General features: G+C 30.8%; 1 protein-coding gene across 3 annotated transcripts in view; it reads right to left on the bottom strand.

Annotated features, from left to right (window-relative positions):
* Nucleotides 1–22,500, bottom strand: part of tfec (transcription factor EC) — an 86,008-nt gene that overhangs the window by 21,571 nt on the left and 41,937 nt on the right. The window contains exon 1 of one of the 3 annotated variants that reach the window (XM_056456040.1): nucleotides 10,716–10,828. The exons of 1 other annotated variant lie outside the window; for it this stretch is intronic. In XM_056456040.1, coding sequence (XP_056312015.1) covers nucleotides 10,716–10,772 — 57 coding nt within the window. In that variant the 5' untranslated portion in view covers nucleotides 10,773–10,828. Of the gene's footprint in view, nucleotides 1–143; nucleotides 204–10,715; nucleotides 10,829–22,500 lie in introns of those variants that run through there. One more of the 3 variants, XM_056456041.1, reaches the window with a different exon arrangement.

Genomic DNA, 22,500 nt, shown 5'->3' with positions numbered 1-22,500 from the left:
ACACCTTTATGTTAGCTTAATTAATAATTATATAGTATATCATACTTCATAGAAAATAACAACAGCACTCACAGTTGCACATGTTCACACACTTCAATTTTAAAGGAATATATTAAACATAAATGAACGAAAAAATCATTTACCTTTATTTGGGTCTTTAAGTGTGCATCTTGCCTAGAAATCCTAAAAGTGTGTAGTGAATGGCGAGGTACAATCTACTGTGCTTTGCGATGATGTTGCTTCATTTTGTTTCAGGATGAGTCAAGTTCTGGTTTCACTTCAGAAAAATCTGTGTTTTGAAACACTGGGGAGGGGGACGATTTTTACTGATTGTAGAAATTACGGACAAAACCTTTTGTGGCCAAAAGGTCAGGTGTTAAAATAGGTTGGTGCTGGTAAACCTGTATGATACGCCTTCACTCTGACAGGTGTGAGTCAGAGACAATTTCTTTTTATTTTTGACATTTCTAAAGAAATCAGTTGTGCTATACTGAATATTCCTCCTCTGAATCAATGCTGTTAGACCACAAAAGTTTCTGAGGGGAAGAGAAAGTACCACCACACACACACACACACACACACACACACACACACATAGACACGCACAAGATTACTTTGCTCTCTAAATGGGGTTATTATATAGTAAATTATTACTTATTATTTTTATTTATTTATTTTGTGTATTCATATAGCACATTTCATAAGCCTAAAGAGAAAGCTGTCTGCAATTGTTTACAAAAAAGTTTGACAATGTCCTCAAAAGAGACACTTTGTCAAGTTTTGTTCAATTCTGGGGTACAAATTTGTCCACATAATGTTGTTAAATAAGCATACACACTCACAGACCAAAGAAAAAAAACAGAATCACATCAATATTTTCACATTTGAGCAACAATATAAAATGCAAAATGTCAAAAATCAAACCATCTAACCAACTATTTGTTACTAAATTACTAAATCACTTTAGTAAAGTCACTAAATCACTTTAGTAAAGTCCCTAAATCACTTTAGTAAAGTCACTAAATCACTTTAGTAAAGTCACTAAATCACTTTAGTAAAGTCACTAAATTACTAAATCACTTTAGTAAAGTCACTAAATTACTAAATCACTTTTAGTAAAGTCACTAAATTACTAAATCACTTTAGTAAAGTCACTAAATCACTTTAGTAAAGTCACTAAATCACTTTAGTAAAGTCACTAAATTACTAAATCACTTTAGTAAAGTCACTAAATTACTAAACCACTTTAGTAAAGTCACTAAATTACTAAATCACTTTAGTAAAGTCACTAAATCACTTTAGTAAAGTCACTAAATTACTAAACCACTTTAGTAAAGTCACTAAATCACTTTAGTAAAGTCACTAAATTACTAAATCACTTTAGTAAAGTCACTAAATTACTAAATCACTTTAGTAAAGTCACTAAATTACTAAACCACTTTAGTAAAGTCACTAAATTACTAAATCACTTTAGTAAAGTCACTAAATCACTTTAGTAAAGTCACTAAATTACTAAACCACTTTAGTAAAGTCACTAAATCACTTTAGTAAAGTCACTAAATTACTAAATCACTTTAGTAAAGTCACTAAATCACTTTAGTAAAGTCACTAAATTACTAAACCACTTTAGTAAAGTCACTAAATTACTAAATCACTTTAGTAAAGTCACTAAATCACTTTAGTAAAGTCACTAAATCACTTTAGTAAAGTCACTAAATTACTAAATCACTTTAGTAAAGTCACTAAATCACTTTAGTAAAGTCACTAAATTACTAAATCACTTTAGTAAAGTCACTAAATTACTTTAGTAAAGTCACTAAATTACTAAATCACTTTAGTAAAGTACCTAAATCACTTTAGTAAAGTCACTAAATTACTAAATCACTTTTAGTAAAGTCACTAAATTACTAAATCACTTTAGTAAAGTCACTAAATCACTTTTAGTAAAGTCACTAAATCACTTTAGTAAAGTCACTAAATTACTAAATCACTTTAGTAAAGTCACTAAATCACTTTAGTAAAGTCACTAAATTACTAAATAACTTTAGTAAAGTCACTAAATCACTTTAGTAAAGTCACTAAATTACTAAATCACTTTAGTAAAGTCACTAAATTACTAAATCACTTTAGTAAAGTCACTAAATCATTTTAGTAAAGTCCCTAAATCACTTTAGTAAAGTCACTAAATCACTTTAGTAAAGTCACTAAATCACTTTATTAAAGTCGCTAAATCACTTTAGTAAAGTCACTAAATTACTAAATCACTTTTAGTAAAGTCACTAAATTACTAAATCACTTTAGTAAAGTCACTAAATCACTTTAGTAAAGTCACTAAATCACTTTAGTAAAGTCACTAAATTACTAAATCACTTTAGTAAAGTCACTAAATTACTAAATCACTTTTAGTAAAGTCACTAAATTACTAAATCACTTTAGTAAAGTCACTAAATCACTTTAGTAAAGTCACTAAATTACTAAATCACTTTAGTAAAGTCACTAAATCACTTTAGTAAAGTCACTAAATTACTAAATCACTTTAGTAAAGTCACTAAATTACTAAATCACTTTAATAAAGTCACTAAATCACTTTAGTAAAATCACTAAATTACTAAATCACTTTAGTAAAGTCACTAAATCACTTTAGTAAAGTCACTAAATTACTAAATCACTTTAGTAAAGTCACTAAATTACTAAATCACTTTAGTAAAGTCACTAAATTACTAAATCACTTTAGTAAAGTCACTAAATCACTTTTAGTAAAGTCACTAAATCACTTTAGTAAAGTCACTAAATTACTAAATCACTTTAGTAAAGTCACTAAATCACTTTAGTAAAGTCACTAAATTACTAAATAACTTTAGTAAAGTCACTAAATTACTAAATTACTTTTAGTAAAGTCACTAAATCACTTTAGTAAAGTCACTAAATTACTAAATCACTTTAGTAAAGTCACTAAATCACTTTAGTAAAGTCACTAAATTACTAAATAACTTTAGTAAAGTCACTAAATCACTTTAGTAAAGTCACTAAATTACTAAATCACTTTAGTAAAGTCACTAAATTACTAAATCACTTTAGTAAAGTCACTAAATCACTTTAGTAAAGTCACTAAATCACTTTAGTAAAGTCACTTAATCACTTTAGTAAAGTCACTAAATCACTTTAGTAAAGTCACTAAATTACTAAATCACTTTAGTAAAGTCACTAAATTACTAAATCACTTTAGTAAAGTCACTAAATTACTAAATCACTTTAGTAAAGTCACTAAATTACTAAATCACTTTAGTAAAGTCACTAAATTACTAAATCACTTTAGTAGTCACTAAATTACTAAATCACTTTAGTAAAGTCACTAAATTACTAAATCACTTTAGTAAAGTCACTAAATTACTAAATCACTTTAGTAAAGTCACTAAATTACTAAATCACTTTAGTAAAGTCACTAAATTACTAAATCACTTTAGTAAAGTCACTAAATTACTAAATCACTTTAGTAAAGTCACTAAATTACTAAATCACTTTAGTAAAGTCACTAAACTACTAAATCACTTTAGTAAAGTCACTAAATTACTAAACCACTTTAGTAAAGTCACTAAATTACTAAATCACTTTAGTAAAGTCACTAAATCACTTTAGTAAAGTCACTAAATTACTAAACCACTTTAGTAAAGTCACTAAACCACTTTAGTAAAGTCACTAAATTACTAAATCACTTTAGTAAAGTCACTAAATCACTTTAGTAAAGTCACTAAATCACTTTAGTAAAGTCACTAAATTACTAAATCACTTTAGTAAAGTCACTAAATCACTTTAGTAAAGTCACTAAATTACTAAATCACTTTAGTAAAGTCACTAAATTACTTTAGTAAAGTCACTAAATTACTAAATCACTTTAGTAAAGTACCTAAATCACTTTAGTAAAGTCACTAAATTACTAAATCACTTTTAGTAAAGTCACTAAATTACTAAATCACTTTAGTAAAGTCACTAAATCACTTTTAGTAAAGTCACTAAATCACTTTAGTAAAGTCACTAAATTACTAAATCACTTTAGTAAAGTCACTAAATCACTTTAGTAAAGTCACTAAATTACTAAATAACTTTAGTAAAGTCACTAAATCACTTTAGTAAAGTCACTAAATTACTAAATCACTTTAGTAAAGTCACTAAATTACTAAATCACTTTAGTAAAGTCACTAAATCATTTTAGTAAAGTCCCTAAATCACTTTAGTAAAGTCACTAAATCACTTTAGTAAAGTCACTAAATCACTTTATTAAAGTCGCTAAATCACTTTAGTAAAGTCACTAAATTACTAAATCACTTTTAGTAAAGTCACTAAATTACTAAATCACTTTAGTAAAGTCACTAAATCACTTTAGTAAAGTCACTAAATCACTTTAGTAAAGTCACTAAATCACTTTAGTAAAGTCACTAAATCACTTTAGTAAAGTCACTAAATCACTTTAGTAAAGTCACTAAATTACTAAATCACTTTAGTAAAGTCACTAAATTACTAAATCACTTTAGTAAAGTCACTAAATTACTAAATCACTTTAGTAAAGTCACTAAATTACTAAATCACTTTAGTAAAGTCACTAAATTACTAAATCACTTTAGTAGTCACTAAATTACTAAATCACTTTAGTAAAGTCACTAAATTACTAAATCACTTTAGTAAAGTCACTAAATTACTAAATCACTTTAGTAAAGTCACTAAATTACTAAATCACTTTAGTAAAGTCACTAAATTACTAAATCACTTTAGTAATGTCACTAAATTACTAAATCACTTTAGTAAAGTCACTAAATTACTAAATCACTTTAGTAAAGTCACTAAACTACTAAATCACTTTAGTAAAGTCACTAAACTACTAAATCACTTTAGTAAAGTCACTAAATTACTAAACCACTTTAGTAAAGTCACTAAATTACTAAATCACTTTAGTAAAGTCACTAAATCACTTTAGTAAAGTCACTAAATTACTAAACCACTTTAGTAAAGTCACTAAACCACTTTAGTAAAGTCACTAAATTACTAAATCACTTTAGTAAAGTCACTAAATCACTTTAGTAAAGTCACTAAATCACTTTAGTAAAGTCACTAAATTACTAAATCACTTTAGTAAAGTCACTAAATCACTTTAGTAAAGTCACTAAATTACTAAATCACTTTAGTAAAGTCACTAAATTACTTTAGTAAAGTCACTAAATTACTAAATCACTTTAGTAAAGTACCTAAATCACTTTAGTAAAGTCACTAAATTACTAAATCACTTTTAGTAAAGTCACTAAATTACTAAATCACTTTAGTAAAGTCACTAAATCACTTTTAGTAAAGTCACTAAATCACTTTAGTAAAGTCACTAAATTACTAAATCACTTTAGTAAAGTCACTAAATCACTTTAGTAAAGTCACTAAATTACTAAATAACTTTAGTAAAGTCACTAAATCACTTTAGTAAAGTCACTAAATTACTAAATCACTTTAGTAAAGTCACTAAATTACTAAATCACTTTAGTAAAGTCACTAAATCATTTTAGTAAAGTCCCTAAATCACTTTAGTAAAGTCACTAAATCACTTTAGTAAAGTCACTAAATCACTTTATTAAAGTCGCTAAATCACTTTAGTAAAGTCACTAAATTACTAAATCACTTTTAGTAAAGTCACTAAATTACTAAATCACTTTAGTAAAGTCACTAAATCACTTTAGTAAAGTCACTAAATCACTTTAGTAAAGTCACTAAATTACTAAATCACTTTAGTAAAGTCACTAAATTACTAAATCACTTTTAGTAAAGTCACTAAATTACTAAATCACTTTAGTAAAGTCACTAAATCACTTTAGTAAAGTCACTAAATTACAAAATCACTTTAGTAAAGTCACTAAATCACTTTAGTAAAATCACTAAATTACTAAATCACTTTAATAAAGTCACTAAATCACTTTAGTAAAATCACTAAATTACTAAATCACTTTAGTAAAGTCACTAAATCACTTTAGTAAAGTCACTAAATTACTAAATCACTTTAGTAAAGTCACTAAATTACTAAATCACTTTAGTAAAGTCACTAAATTACTAAATCACTTTAGTAAAGTCACTAAATCACTTTTAGTAAAGTCACTAAATCACTTTAGTAAAGTCACTAAATTACTAAATCACTTTAGTAAAGTCACTAAATCACTTTAGTAAAGTCACTAAATTACTAAATAACTTTAGTAAAGTCACTAAATTACTAAATTACTTTTAGTAAAGTCACTAAATCACTTTAGTAAAGTCACTAAATTACTAAATCACTTTAGTAAAGTCACTAAATCACTTTAGTAAAGTCACTAAATTACTAAATAACTTTAGTAAAGTCACTAAATCACTTTAGTAAAGTCACTAAATTACTAAATCACTTTAGTAAAGTCACTAAATTACTAAATCACTTTAGTAAAGTCACTAAATCACTTTAGTAAAGTCACTAAATCACTTTAGTAAAGTCACTAAATCACTTTAGTAAAGTCACTAAATCACTTTAGTAAAGTCACTAAATCACTTTAGTAAAGTCACTAAATTACTAAATCACTTTAGTAAAGTCACTAAATTACTAAATCACTTTAGTAAAGTCACTAAATTACTAAATCACTTTAGTAAAGTCACTAAATTACTAAATCACTTTAGTAAAGTCACTAAATTACTAAATCACTTTAGTAAAGTCACTAAATTACTAAATCACTTTAGTAAAGTCACTAAATTACTAAATCACTTTAGTAAAGTCACTAAATTACTAAATCACTTTAGTAAAGTCACTAAATTACTAAATCACTTTAGTAAAGTCACTAAATTACTAAATCACTTTAGTAAAGTCACTAAATTACTAAATCACTTTAGTAAAGTCACTAAACTACTAAATCACTTTAGTAAAGTCACTAAATTACTAAATCACTTTAGTAAAGTCACTAAACCACTTTAGTAAAGTCACTAAATTACTAAACCACTTTAGTAAAGTCACTAAATTACTAAATCACTTTAGTAAAGTCACTAAATTACTAAATCACTTTAGTAAAGTCACTAAATTACTAAACCACTTTAGTAAAGTCACTAAATTACTAAATCACTTTAGTAAAGTCACTAAATCACTTTAGTAAAGTCACTAAATTACTAAATAACTTTAGTAAAGTCACTAAATCACTTTAGTAAAGTCACTAAATTACTAAATCACTTTAGTAAAGTCACTAAATTACTAAATCACTTTAGTAAAGTCACTAAATCACTTTAGTAAAGTCACTAAATCACTTTAGTAAAGTCACTAAATCACTTTAGTAAAGTCACTAAATCACTTTAGTAAAGTCACTAAATTACTAAATCACTTTAGTAAAGTCACTAAATTACTAAATCACTTTAGTAAAGTCACTAAATTACTAAATCACTTTAGTAAAGTCACTAAATTACTAAATCACTTTAGTAAAGTCACTAAATTACTAAATCACTTTAGTAAAGTCACTAAATTACTAAATCACTTTAGTAAAGTCACTAAATTACTAAATCACTTTAGTAAAGTCACTAAATTACTAAATCACTTTAGTAAAGTCACTAAATTACTAAATCACTTTAGTAAAGTCACTAAATTACTAAATCACTTTAGTAAAGTCACTAAACTACTAAATCACTTTAGTAAAGTCACTAAATTACTAAATCACTTTAGTAAAGTCACTAAACCACTTTAGTAAAGTCACTAAATTACTAAACCACTTTAGTAAAGTCACTAAATTACTAAATCACTTTAGTAAAGTCACTAAATTACTAAATCACTTTAGTAAAGTCACTAAATTACTAAATCACTTTAGTAAAGTCACTAAATTACTAAACCACTTTAGTAAAGTCACTAAATTACTAAACCACTTTAGTAAAGTCACTAAATTACTAAATCACTTTAGTAAAGTCACTAAATCACTTTAGTAAAGTCACTAAATCACTTTAGTAAAGTCACTAAATTACTAAACCACTTTAGTAAAGTCACTAAATTACTAAATCACTTTAGTAAAGTCACTAAATCACTTTAGTAAAGTCACTAAATTACTAAATCACTTTAGTAAAGTCACTAAACTACTAAATCACTTTAGTAAAGTCACTAAATTACTAAATCACTTTAGTAAAGTCACTAAACCACTTTAGTAAAGTCACTAAATTACTAAATCACTTTAGTAAAGTCACTAAATTACTAAATCACTTTAGTAAAGTCACTAAATTACTAAATCACTTTAGTAAAGTCACTAAATTACTAAATCACTTTAGTAAAGTCACTAAATTACTAAATCACTTTAGTAAAGTCACTAAATTACTAAATCACTTTAGTAAAGTCACTAAATCACTTTAGTAAAGTCACTAAATTACTAAATCACTTTAGTAAAGTCACTAAATTACTAAATCACTTTAGTAAAGTCACTAAATTACTAAATCACTTTAGTAAAGTCACTAAATTACTAAATCACTTTAGTAGTCACTAAATTACTAAATCACTTTAGTAAAGTCACTAAATTACTAAACCACTTTAGTAAAGTCACTAAATTACTAAATCACTTTAGTAAAGTCACTAAATTACTAAATCACTTTAGTAAAGTCACTAAATTACTAAACCACTTTAGTAAAGTCACTAAATTACTAAACCACTTTAGTAAAGTCACTAAACTACTAAATCACTTTAGTAAAGTCACTAAATTACTAAATCACTTTAGTAAAGTCGCTAAATCACTTTAGTAAAGTCACTAAATTACTAAATCACTTTAGTAAAGTCGCTAAATCACTTTAGTAAAGTCACTAAACCACTTTAGTAAAGTCACTAAATTACTAAACCACTTTAGTAAAGTCACTAAATTACTAAATCACTTTAGTAAAGTCACTAAACTACTAAATCACTTTAGTAAAGTCACTAAACCACTTTAGTAAAGTCACTAAATTACTAAATCACTTTAGTAAAGTCACTAAATTACTAAATCACTTTAGTAAAGTCACTAAATTACTAAATCACTTTAGTAAAGTCACTAAACTACTAAATCACTTTAGTAAAGTCACTAAATTACTAAATCACTTTAGTAAAGTCACTAAATTACTAAATCACTTTAGTAAAGTCACTAAATTACTAAATCACTTTAGTAAAGTCACTAAACTACTAAATCACTTTAGTAAAGTCACTAAATTACTAAATCACTTTAGTAAAGTCACTAAATTACTAAATCACTTTAGTAAAGTCACTAAACTACTAAATCACTTTAGTAGTCACTAAATTACTAAATCACTTTAATAAAGTCACTAAACCACTTTAGTAAAGTCACTAAATTACTAAATCACTTTAGTAAAGTCACTAAACCACTTTAGTAAAGTCACTAAATTACTAAATCACTTTAGTAAAGTCACTAAATTACTAAATCACTTTAGTAAAGTCACTGAATTACTAAATCACTTTAGTAAAGTCACTAAATTACTAAATCACTTTAGTAAAGTCACTAAATTACTCAATCACTTTAGTAAATTCACTAAATTACTAAATCACTTTAGTAAAGTCACTAAATTACTAAATCACTTTAGTAAAGTCACTGAATTACTAAATCACTTTAGTAAAGTCACTAAATTACTAAATCACTTTAGTAAAGTCACTAAATTACTCAATCACTTTAGTAAATTCACTAAATTACTAAATCACTTTAGTAAAGTCACTAAATTACTAAATCACTTTAGTAAAGTCACTTAATCACTTTAGTATAGTTGCTAAAATCACTTTAGTAAAGTCACTAAATCATTTTAGAGGGATATATGAAGAGAACCAAAAGTTTTTTTTCTAATATTAGCCATTTTTTCAGGCTCCTACATGCATGTTCAGTAATTCACAGTTTTTAACAATATACATGGACAGATTATTTTCATTGCCCTCTCTTCATTGCCTTTAATGTAAAATAGATGACCATAAGCACCTAAGAAAACACTCATTTAAGAAGAACGTTTCAGATGGCACTTAGAGGCACATTTGTAGACAGATTTAGATTTTTAATATAAATGTACTGACTTTATTTGTCATGCTATAGACCATTTTGAGGGATGTAAATAATAACAATGTTCCTAACATATTTCCTGTTTTACATTTTTAATTCCCATAGCTTCTGAGATTCCAAGAAGGTCCACTTATTGATGAATAATATTACGCAGCTGTTTTAACATTATAATATGATTGAATTGCCTCTTGTTACAGTTATAGTTTGATATCAAGCAGGAAATGTTCATGGGCCAATCACATTAACATCTATACATTTGTGTACATCGAGTGTACATTTAATAGGCATTCATTTGTTCATTGATTTAAAGTCCTACCATTCGCCAGGTAACTTAATTATGCGCTTTATGCAACCCAAGTGACTTCAAGAAACACATTTTATCATTGTGTATTCTCTATACGTCGAACACATGAACTGAAGTGCCATACTTCACCAAAATAGCATTACAAAGTATTAGAGTATTATCAAAAATACAGTATTACAGATTCAAAGTACCTCCAGTTCAATCTGAAAATCACACAGTTGTTTATTAGCCCACAATGAGCAGATATCAAAACCACTCCACGCTTGCTTAGTCTATTAGCAAACACTCCAATCAAACACACACACACACACACACATGACGTTTGAACTTAAACTCTAATCCACTTATTTCTCTCTGTTTGCAGCTACTGTACATACCGGCAGCAGCTGGATCTCAGTGAGAGAGATGACTTTAACCACGCAGCAGCGGCTCATGGTCCACAAGCAGGTACAATCTTATGCAAACAACATGTATAATAGCCGCAAACCGCAAGCAAAGAAGAGCTGCAATCCCTCAGTCCAGTGTGAATGCAGCCAAGCTGGGAAAGCAGAACGATAACTAAAATTGTGTGTGTGGCTTTTCCTGAGCTGTGTGTGCAGAAACACGGGCCTGGAAAGGAAGGCATGACACATCAGCTTTCTCAGCTCTCCAGCTTCCTCTGAACGGGATCTAGTGGTCACCTAAAAAGCCTGACGGAGGCACAAATGTTCTGTGCATTATTTTGTTCTCGGGTCCTTCCCGTCTAACCATCTTTACAGCCTTACTCAGCACATTCCTTGATAGGTTATCTCTTAACACACACACACACACACACACACACACACACACACACGCACACACACACACACACAAAGGATATAAAAATTAATCAAACGAAACACAAGTGCCAACACACTCTCTTGCATATGTACTTGTGTGTTTATTTTAAGAACATTCAAGGCCAAAGAGATGCATAGTGCTGCTTACTGAAACCTTTTGGGTTAAAACGACCGAGCGAAGCTGCTGGGAAGTACATTGTTTTGGCTGTTTTCTGTTCAGCTTTGTCTTCCAGGGTAATTTTTTGTATTGCATGGTGGATTTTTTTTTTTTTTTACTTCTCACAGTCGGTAGTGTTTCTCAGTACTAACAGTACAAATGTGCCATACTGATTTTTTTACCTACAAATTTATGTATTTATTAAATTTTAATGTTTTTGATGTTTGGAAAGAAGTAACTTAGGGAAGCCAGTTTCCACCTCAGAGCTAAATAAATAAATACATACAGAGATACTGTAGATAATTGTAATTGTATTAATGTTTAAAACGAGCACTAAAAAATGGTTAGATATAAAGTTATATATAACGTCAAATATAGAAAATACACTCAAAAACTGCTGCTTGCTCAAACTACTTATTTAAAATAAGCTGAATCAACACTATTCTTGAGGGTTTTGTGAGATAACTCAATTGTTTTATGTTCAATCAACTTAAATTTGTAAAAAAAATAATAATAATATTTAAGTTAACTTAATCGATTTGTGTTGATACAACAAGGAACTGTGTGGAACCTAGCATATTTTACAGTGTATCTAATATACACTGTACAAAATGCTGGGATTCACACAATTAATTCGTGTTTTCACAACATGAAGGAATTAAGAATTTAGTTTTTCCAAAATGGATTGAACATAAAACAATTAAGTTGTCCCCAAAAAAACTCAAAAATTGTGTTGTTTTAGCGCATTAAAACTTATTAAAACAACGAGCAGATATACATTTTTGAGAAATGTGGCATTTATAAGCTACATTTGCGATTGTGAGTTATACAGTCAATTTGTGAGACTTAAAGTCACAATTTGGTGATATAAAAGAGGCAATTTTGAGAAATTAATTTGAAATTGTGAGAGAAAAGCGAAGAATAATTACATGACTATATTTCAACAACTGCAAACAGCAAACGTCACTATTTGAGTGTATCTAATGTTGCAATTATGAGCTAAAGTTGCGATTGTGAGTTATACAGTCAATTTGTAAGATTTAAAGTCACAATTTGGAGATATAAAAGAGGCGATTTTGAGAAATTAATTTGAAATTGTGAGAGAAAAATGAAGAATACTTACGATTGTGAGACATGGAGTTATTTTGTAAGGTTAGATCGCTCGTTTACAAACTTAAATCTCACAACATGTCTTTATATTTCAACAACTGCACATTTACCTCACATTTGTGACTTAATTTCTTATATCGCAACCTCATAACTCATAATTGCATTTTAAATCGTACAATATGACTCCATGAATTAAAAAACTAAGATAAAAATGTAACATTGGCTTAATCCTTTACATTTCCACGATCACCGTTTGCTACAATGAAAGAAAATCTCATATATACATTTTTTTTCCCCCACATATCATATTTCTTTTTGTTGATAAACTGGGTTGTGGTGGCGAGCTCAGGGAGGACAGTTTGGCTCTCCTATCATACAGTTAAAATGAGTGTAATATTTAATTTATATATGAATCATTAAAGTCTTCTGGTTATTATGCATTCCTTTTCTACTTGGATAAAACAGCTCTCAGATGTGTGAGCTAGACTTTGAAGTCTTGTCTCAGAAGCTGCTCAACTCTTACAGGAAGTAGCTCATGTTTTATACATACTGTATGTGGGACTAACAAAGGTGAGAATTCGGGCCCCGAGAAAAACACGGAAAAATGGCCAACCAGGACTTTCAGTGAGGGGTAAATACACAAACACATACAGCAAACACACTCACACATACACAGGTTCAAAAACACTGCAGTCCATTACTAGAAACTTTCCTCAGCATTTCCTTTCACATAGGAAGCAAGGCAACAAAGGTATGCTGATGCACACGTCCTGTCTACTTCAGAGACGTGCACTGATTTCAACATGTTACAAAGCATCTTCTCACTTTCTAAGTCTTATACAACATCAGGGAGACTGATTTATAATGGACTTGATTGTATCGATTAGTTTATAGTATTGTAGCAATAAAGCATAATTCTCACCATTGCAACTTTATATTTTTACATTTTGCGATGTGACTTGATATTCTCAATTGCTTTAAATCACTTTTTTATCTCACAAACTTACATCCCACGATTGCATCTTAATTTCTCTAAATACGTCACAAAATAACACATTTATTTATTATTGTTTAGTATTAAATTAAACTTTATTTCTCATAATTATAACGTCATATATCAATTACAACTTTAAATCTTACAGTGACTCCTTATATCACACTTATGACTTAATCATTTTCAGAAGTCCACTTTAAATCTCACAATCAAAGACTTTACATCTTTAAATTATTTAATTATTTTAGCAGATTTAAAACTTCCTGCATCACAATTGTGATCTTAAATCTCAAAATAACACATAATTGCAGTGAAATGTCGTTTTTTTATTATTCAGTTGTTTAACTGCTCGTTAACGCATTTCTAATCAGCCAATTACATGGCAGCAACTCAATGCATTTAAGCATGCGACATTCGGATGGCAGGGTCAGAATTTGGCATGGACAACATGAAAGCATGGAACCGTCCTGCCTTGTATCAACAATTCAGGCTGGTGGTCAGATCAGAAGATCAGATTAGAAGAGATCAGAAAGAGCTTTATTGCCAGGTATGTTCACACATACGAGGAATTTGTTTTCGTGACAGAGCTTCTACAGTGCAACAAGATTACATAGACAGGATAAAAAACAGATAATAAATATATTTTAAAAAATAGAAGTAAGTAGTGAGTGCAAATATACAAATTGACAAGTGTATGAACAGGTATATTACTATATACAACGTTATATGTGCAGCTGTTATGTGCAAATTGGCATGTAAAGTGTGTTGTTAAATTAGTGTATATGTGTATAAAAGTGTACGACAAGAAGTGATGTTGGTTCCACAATTATTATCATCAAGTGTTCATGAGATGGATTGCCTGAGGGAAGAAACTGTTTCTGTGTCGGGCTGTTCTGGTGCGCAGTGCTCTGTAGCGTCGACCAGAAGGTAAAAGTTCAAAGAGCCAGTGTGCTGGGTGTGAGGGGTCCAGAGGGATTTTGGCAGCCCTTCTGCTCGCTCTGGATAAGTACAGTTCTTGGGGAGTAGGAAGGGTTGTACCAGTGATTCGCTCAGCAGTCCGAACTATTCGAGGTAGTCTTTGAAGATCGTATTTAGTAGCTGAGCTAAACCAGACAGTTATTGATGTGATGGTGGTGTAATGGTGTGGGGGATATTTTCTTGGCACACTTTGGGCCCATTAGTACCAACTGAGCATCGTGCCAATGCCACAGCCTACCTGAGTATTGTTGCTGACCATGTCCATCTCTTTATGACCACAGTGTACCCATCTTCTGATGGCTACCTGCAGCAGGATAACGTGCCATGTCATAAAGCGCGAATTATCTCAGATTGATTTTTTAAACATGACAATAAGTTCAGTGTACTCAAATGGCCTCCACAATCACCAAACCAATAGAGCCCCTTTGGGATGTGGGGAATGAAAGATTCGCAACATGGATGTGCAGCCGACAAATCTGCAGCAACTGCATGATGCCATCAAGTCAATATGGGCCAAAAGCTCTGAGGAATATTTACAGTATATTGTTGAATGTATGACACAAAGGATTAAGGCAGTTTTGAAGGCAAAAGGGGGTCCAACCCGGTATTAGTAAAGTGTACCTAATAAAGTGGCCGGTTAGTGTATATCACAATTGCAAATGTATATGTCACAATTCCAACCTCTTTTTCCTCATATTGCAACCTATTATCCTACAATACTGTTTTCAAATCTGACTGCAACGTTAAATCTCACAACTTGACTTTACGATTCACAATAGCTGCAGTTTTAAGATATGTGTGGTTGTGATTAGGGGAAATGAAGTAGCAATTTTGAGCTATAAATTTGCAAAGTTGGAAGATATGTTACATTTATAAAAAATTTTATTTTAGTTTTCAATGAATCAATACTTATTATTCTTTAAAGGTCCTATGAAGGGCTTTGAAAATTGCATTTTTATTCTAAAATGATGTGATCTTAACCGAAACACGAAGAGAGGCTGGGACATAGTGTAGCTCCTCCCCCTTTTTAAAAAACAGCCAATGATGTTTCATTTTATCACCGCTCTGCCAGTAAGAGTGGTTGAGCTCAAGTGCATCAAATGAAAAGCAAATGAGAAGCACCTTGAAGGAGACGGGGCATGTTAGATACTAGAGAGTGTTTGATTGGTTATGATTTAATGAGAAACTAATGTATAAACTGACGTACTGTAAATAAAAAACATTGATCCATTCAGCTGGAAGTGACAAACTCCAAGCTTTACATGTTTATATCAGTTTTATGTTTTCTAAATGCAAATTTTGTTACTGTTTTAGTGCTCACTAGCTTATAGATATCCTTAAAACTAAAAATACAGACACTTACATCTAAAAAACTTAATTTTACTTCAATGGGAGCGTTAAAATTATATTTTTTTATTCTATTACAATGATATTCATATATTTATATGCAAGAATGAGAAGTATAAATATTTTCAGGCTCACGGTCTATATGAACACTACATAAGATGATATAAGCATCTTTACGTAACTTACATGCTTGCGACACGTAATTTTTGCCAAAGAAAAAAAGGGATTAAAATATTACTCTCTGGCAATGTTACATAAACAGCTTCATAGGCTGCTAATAGGTTTGTGAGTTTAAGAGAGGGATGAATAGAAACTTTGGTTCCCCTCTGAAAGATGTGATTACGTCTAATGAGATTTTGGATCTAAATCAATTAGTCTCCACTCCATCAGGGCCGACAAGGCAAGTCGTTCACAGGCACACCTGAGAGGAATTCAGTCGACCCCGTCCCCATTCAGAGCTCTGAGCGCGAACAAATTTAATTACACAGCCAAAACAAACTGCGACTGTAAAACACAATTAAACGCAGGCCTCAAATAATTCATTGAAAAGTACCTGTAATGAATCGAATCAATGAGCAGCTTATATTATGATATACTTGAGAGATTGGCGATTTTTTTTCGGGAAAGCGTCAAACCGTGTACCTTCTAATTCGGCCCCCCGCTTTGCGCTGATCCCCTTAAAATCACAAAATGACCAAACCGCATCACATGATTTCCCTCCACACTCACAAAAAACGACCCAACACTCTCAGAGTAGGGGCTTATGGGTAAGCTGGTGGTTTTGAAAGGCCTTCTTTATCTGGGTTTGGGCTAATCACTGGTTTGAATCACCTAAATGGATTTGCCTGCACTGTTACATTTTGGCCAAGGAGAGTTGTGTTATAATGACTGTTCATAAGTTAATTTCAATGGTTCTTCACTGTGAGGGGATTTCAGGTAAAGAACACTTAAGGACAGTTCTGGTGTATACAAACGTAGCGAACAGGTTATAGTATGCAAGCAAGGGATAGTTCACCCAAAAATGAAAGTTCTGTCATCGTTTACTCTTCCTTCACTTGTTTCAAACATGCTTGAGTTTCTTTCTTCTGTTGAACACAAAGACAAAGGAAGATATATTGAGGAATGTTGGAAAGCAGCAGCCATTGACTTTCATAGTATTTATTTACGATGGATGTCAATGACTGCTGGTTTCCAACATTTTTCTGAATATATTTTTGTGTTCAATTTCTGTTTTAGGACCACTTAAGGACATCTTTTGAATTCAATTTCTGTTTTAGGATCACTTAAGGACATCTTTTGTGATCAATTTTCTGTTTTAGGACCACTTAAGGACATCTTTTGTGATCAATTTCTGTTTTAGGACCACTTAAGGACATCTGTTGTGTTCAATTACTGTTTTAGGATACATTAAGGACATCTTTTATGTTAAATTTATTTTTTAGGATCACTTGAGAATGTGTAAATGATGAGGAAATGTTTATTTTTGGGTGAATTATCCATTAAAGTCCACGTGAAATCTAAATTTACAATGTGTTTTTTTTTTGCTAGCTCAAATTGGTAATCTTAAGGCGAATCATTAATCTGTGCAAGTTAATAAACTAAAAAAAATATTTGTATTGATATTCTTTAAAGTAAGTCTGACCATTTGCTACTACATTTGAAGTGGCCGTCCTTTATTGATGTCCAACTAAGGGCTTCCATAGCAACTATATATTAATATATTATATATTAATCTTATTGCTAGTGTGCTATGGGGTAATAATGCGCAAAAGAAATCCCCGCCCCTACTTAATATTCAGTTTCATTTAAAAGTACGTCAACATGCTGAGATAAAAGTTTTTGCAACTTCCAGTTCACACAGACTTTAAAGTCGTTGTAAAATCAAAACATGCGATGTTTATTTTGCTAGCGCACGTTGTTATTCTTTAGATTAACAATTCGTCTGTTCAAGTTAATTCACTGAAAAAAGAAGAAGTGGTAATCTTTAATAAAAGTGACCATTTGCTTCCGTGTTTGGAGTGACGACCCTTCTGTTGATGTCATTTTGACAGCTTCAGCCAAAATATTCTTTACCACGCCCCCATTAGCCACAAGGGAATGATGCGCAAAAAGAAAGCCCCTCCCCCTACTCAATATGCAGTTTCAGTTTGAGGTATAACAACATAGTATAGGTATAACAACAAAGTCTCAGCAGCTTACAGTTCACGTGGACTTTAATAGAAGTACAATTCTGGTCAGAAGTTTATATTTTGGTAAGTAGCAAAGTAATACTTTAAGACGGTTTAAATAGTAAACAGCTTTAAACAGGTATTACACTGAGTCCAAAAAAGAGCACCAAAAATGACGCAACATGAAACATTTAAATACCAGCCACTGCATCCCCAAAGAAATTGTTAAAGCCTTTTAATCTAATTAATACATATTAAACCTCAAATTATTAATAGGCTACTGAGTGGCCAATGCTGCTGGATTGCACTGAATCCCAGTTCTGACTTTTATTATCAAACCGCCTGCTAGTTATTTTATTTTCAAGATTTGAGGTGAACTATCTGCTGCTGCTTTCAGTAGTATGGCAATAAATGTCACGTAAAATGATATTTAAACTCACTCTTGAAGCATTTAATACTGAGTAAAGCACATATTCTGTACCTGAGCTACAATATATATAAATATATATATATATATAATAAACTTCTTTAAACATGGAAATGAAACCTTTTAGCTTATAGCTTTATTTCTGAATGATCATGTTACACTAAAGACTCCAAAGGCATTCACTGTGTGCCTGTAGGAATTAATTAAAGGTTCAGTGCAATTTGTGAACCGAGTTATGATGTCATACACTGATTTACCATAGCTGAAAGCTATATAACTCTATAATATTAGTCTAGACTTTTATTTTGAGTACTCAAGCTTTCATGTCTGTATGATCTGTATGCTGGAAAATAGCAGAACACAGTCAAACCTTTTTACTTCGAATGTCATGCAAGATTGAAACGGAGGATTAAATTTGTCCTTTAAGCTCAGACTATTGTTTGATCTGATTGAAGGAATATTCACAAAGTGTCTAAATTCTTATTTATGAGCGCAACATTAAAGGTTTAACAGCTTGTTTCCCCAAATGTCCACACAATTGCTGCATTTATTCTAAAATTTCAGTTTATATTGCATGAGATTGTATGGCTTATGGCCCACCACTGCAATGTATTTAACTTTACAACCTTTTTTTTTTTTCTTTTCTTTCTACCAAGTGCACATAAAGTGCATTTGTGGGCTAAATTTGCAAAGCCCTGTTCAAAAGCTTTAGCTTGAGATATATTCATTACAGCCGAAATCTAATTGTGTAAAATGAAATAATGCAATAGCTGTTTAATGAAGACTAAGCAGAAAATTAGATCAACTTTGACCTTACCCGAACTAATAATACGCGGTTTGAAGGATGACAAAGAAACATTTGTGTCCACGTTCTCTTCAAGTCAGTGTCACTTATGTGTGTGTGTGTTGTGACTGTGGCGAATCTACACAGCATTCATGTGCATGTGTGGACATACACAAACGCACAAGTGTGTCTGATTGTGCCGTAACACATTTAAAAAAGTCTTAATCGTCTTAAATATAGTGTAAAAGCGTTTTGTTTTCACACAAATCTTACTTCTGATCCACATTCACACACACAGAAAGTGCGTTTATATATAGTTTGGTTTGATATTTTGAATATCACATCATCGTGACGTCACTCGACTGCCCTCAAACTCCAAAAATGCCTGTTATCAAATTGCTTAGCGACTGGAAACAAAGGTTTATTCACAAGCCCTATAAATACTATATCAGCTCATCAGCGAAATAAAAGAGGGGGCGAACTTTTCATATTTCAGACCTCTTAATCAAATGAATTGTAATATCCAGACATTTCTTTATAGATTAATATAGTGATTTGGTGATTTTAAATTGGATCATTGTAATTTCCGTCCACAGACCGAACTCTCCACACTCTCCCGCGGCCTAAATTGATTAATCAGCACAGCCTGAGTTGAATTTGATCATGAAGAAGAAGAACAGAAGCTGGTACAAAGTGTTCAGTGTCGTCAACGCTCATGTTAACCATTGAATGAAAGGCCTTGTGCGTCTGGAGGGAACAGAGGCAGGTTTAATGGATGGACCTTTGTGCTCGCAGGGAGAAAAATCACCTTTGAATTGTGGCATTTCACATGAGGTATTTTGGGGTAAGCTGATAAATTGGAGATGCCTCAAGATAGAGTTTGATGGAAGGATACCCAACAGGTGCATCATCTAAACTGCCCTTAAAATTATTTGAAGCAAATGTATCACTCAATATTTATTGCAACTTATATTATAGCATTAGTTAAGAAAGCATCACATTTTTCAATGATTTTTTTTATTGAGGGTGAGGGTAATTTTTTGGGATATTACATTTTCTTATGCAGTTTTGCAATTTATATGCAGTATAGTCACCAAAAGTGATGTCTGGAAGGAATTGGTGTTGGGATTTGTTTTTAATTTCTCTACAATTTTGCCATCAAAATACCGTATGAGCAACACAATTTGTGACAAAATACTTAAAGATACAGGTTTTCATTCACTATGAAAAATAATTATAACAAAGAAAATATATATACAGTTGAAGTCAGAATCATTAGCCCCGTTTATTTTTCCCCCAATTCTGTTTAATGGAGAGAAGATTTTTTTCAGCACATTTGTAAACATAATAGTTTTAATAACTCATTTCTAATAACTGATTTATTTTGTCTTTGCCATGATGACAGTCAATAATATTTTACTAGATATTTTTGACACTTCTGTACAGCTTAAAGTGACATTTATAGACTTAACTAAGTTAATAAGGTTAACTAGGCAGGATATGATAATTAGGCAAGTCATTGTATAACGATGGTTTGTTCTGTAGACTATCGAAAAAATATAGCTAAAAGGGGCTAATAATTTTGACCTTAAAATGGTTTTTAAAAAATTAAAAACTGCTTTTATTCTAGCCGAAATAAAACAAATAAAACTTTATCAAGAAGAAAAAATATTATCAGACACACTGTGAAAATTTCCTGAATTTGTTAAACATTATTTGAGAAATATTTAAAAAAGAAAAATCAAACGGGGAATAATAATTCTGATTTTTTGGATTTTTTTTTGAGTGGATTTCTTTAATTCTGACGGTTTATTGGTACGGTTAATTACATGGACATTTGTAATTATGTTTATCTGTTTGCACACTTCTGCTATTAATAGCATCCTTTACATATATTCATTTATTGTACATTTATTGCACACTTTAGATTATTAATAGCATCCTGATATATATTCATTTATTGTAAATCTGTTCATAGCTAATACAACCTGTATTTAATGTTCATAATACATCCATCTGTAAATATTACCATAGTTTTTCTATAACTGCACTTTATAACTTTTACCTATATCCTGCATTTGCTGCTATTGCACTGCTGGTTAGACCGAAACTACATTTCGTTGCCTTGTACTTGTACATGTGTAATGACAATAAATCTTTATTCTTGCTGGTTTTTGCAAGTATTTATAATTTCTTCCAATGACACCCAGGCCATAAGGTATGTCTATCATTTTGGCACGTTTCATTGCATTATAACTAATAATATAATTAGCTCTCAGCACAATGTTGGAATATGCATGCAAAGACTACTTTCGTAGTTCAAGTAAAGAGTAAAAAATATCCATTTTCGTGGACAGGACATACCTTTTGGACATTATTGTAAAAATCTATTTAAATCAATAGTAACAAAAATGCTTTCTTTTCTATAAACTTCTATTCTTACGGGAAGTGATTATTGGCTTATATTCCACAAGTTTAGCATGACTTTTCATAATGTTATATTATACTTTGTTTCGTATAATTATGGTTTTAGTGGCAGTTGTGGCCTAATGGTTAGTGAGTTGGACTAGTCTTAACTGTAATATCTTTCTTTTAACTGTAATATCTTGTAGATTTTTATAATTATAGCGTTTAAATGAAAAGTTTTAATTTATATTTAAAACATTTTATTGAGGCGGCACAGTGGCATTTCTGTGTGGAGTTTGCATGTTCTCCCCATGTTGGCGTGGGTTTCCTCCAAGTGCTCCGGATTCCCCCACAGTCCAAAGACATGCGATATAGGTGAATCGAATAAACTAAATGGCCATAGTGTGTGAATGTGCGAGTGTATGGGTGTTTCCCAGTACTGGGTTGCGGCTAGATAGGCATCTGCTGCATAAAACATATGCCGGAATAGTTGGCGGTTCATTCCACTGTGGGAAAACTCTAAAATAGAGACTAAGCCGAAGGAAAATTAATGAATATTTTATTGAATATTGTGCTCTGAAATCTTCAGAGTTCACTTAAAAATGTAAAATAATTGTATAAGAAAATGTGATGCTCACAATTGTATCTTTATTCCTCTCTCTCTTATTTACATTATTTTACACAGTCTAACATTAATATGAACTTCATTTCCCAGTTTTTAATTCTATACTTTGAGGCGTACATATTGTATTGCAGTGCTGTTAGTCAGGCTTAAATAATGCTGAGTCATTTGAGCCAAAGAACAAGCCACATTTTCTTCTGCTTTGTGCTGACATTTTCACATCCCTATAAGTCCTTCAAATTCCCATAAACCATTGTAATGGCACTAATAGCGGTCAAATGTAGAAAATGCACCATGCCGCCACAAAGACCAACAGCAACACTGAAGGGAATCCCACATATTTGAGGGGCT

The sequence above is a fragment of the Danio aesculapii genome, chromosome 4 (genome assembly GCF_903798145.1).
Source record: "Danio aesculapii chromosome 4, fDanAes4.1, whole genome shotgun sequence".
Lineage (NCBI taxonomy): Eukaryota > Metazoa > Chordata > Actinopteri > Cypriniformes > Danionidae > Danio > Danio aesculapii.
Note: the sequence above shows the minus strand (reverse complement) of the source record. Positions and strands in the feature narration are given on the sequence as shown.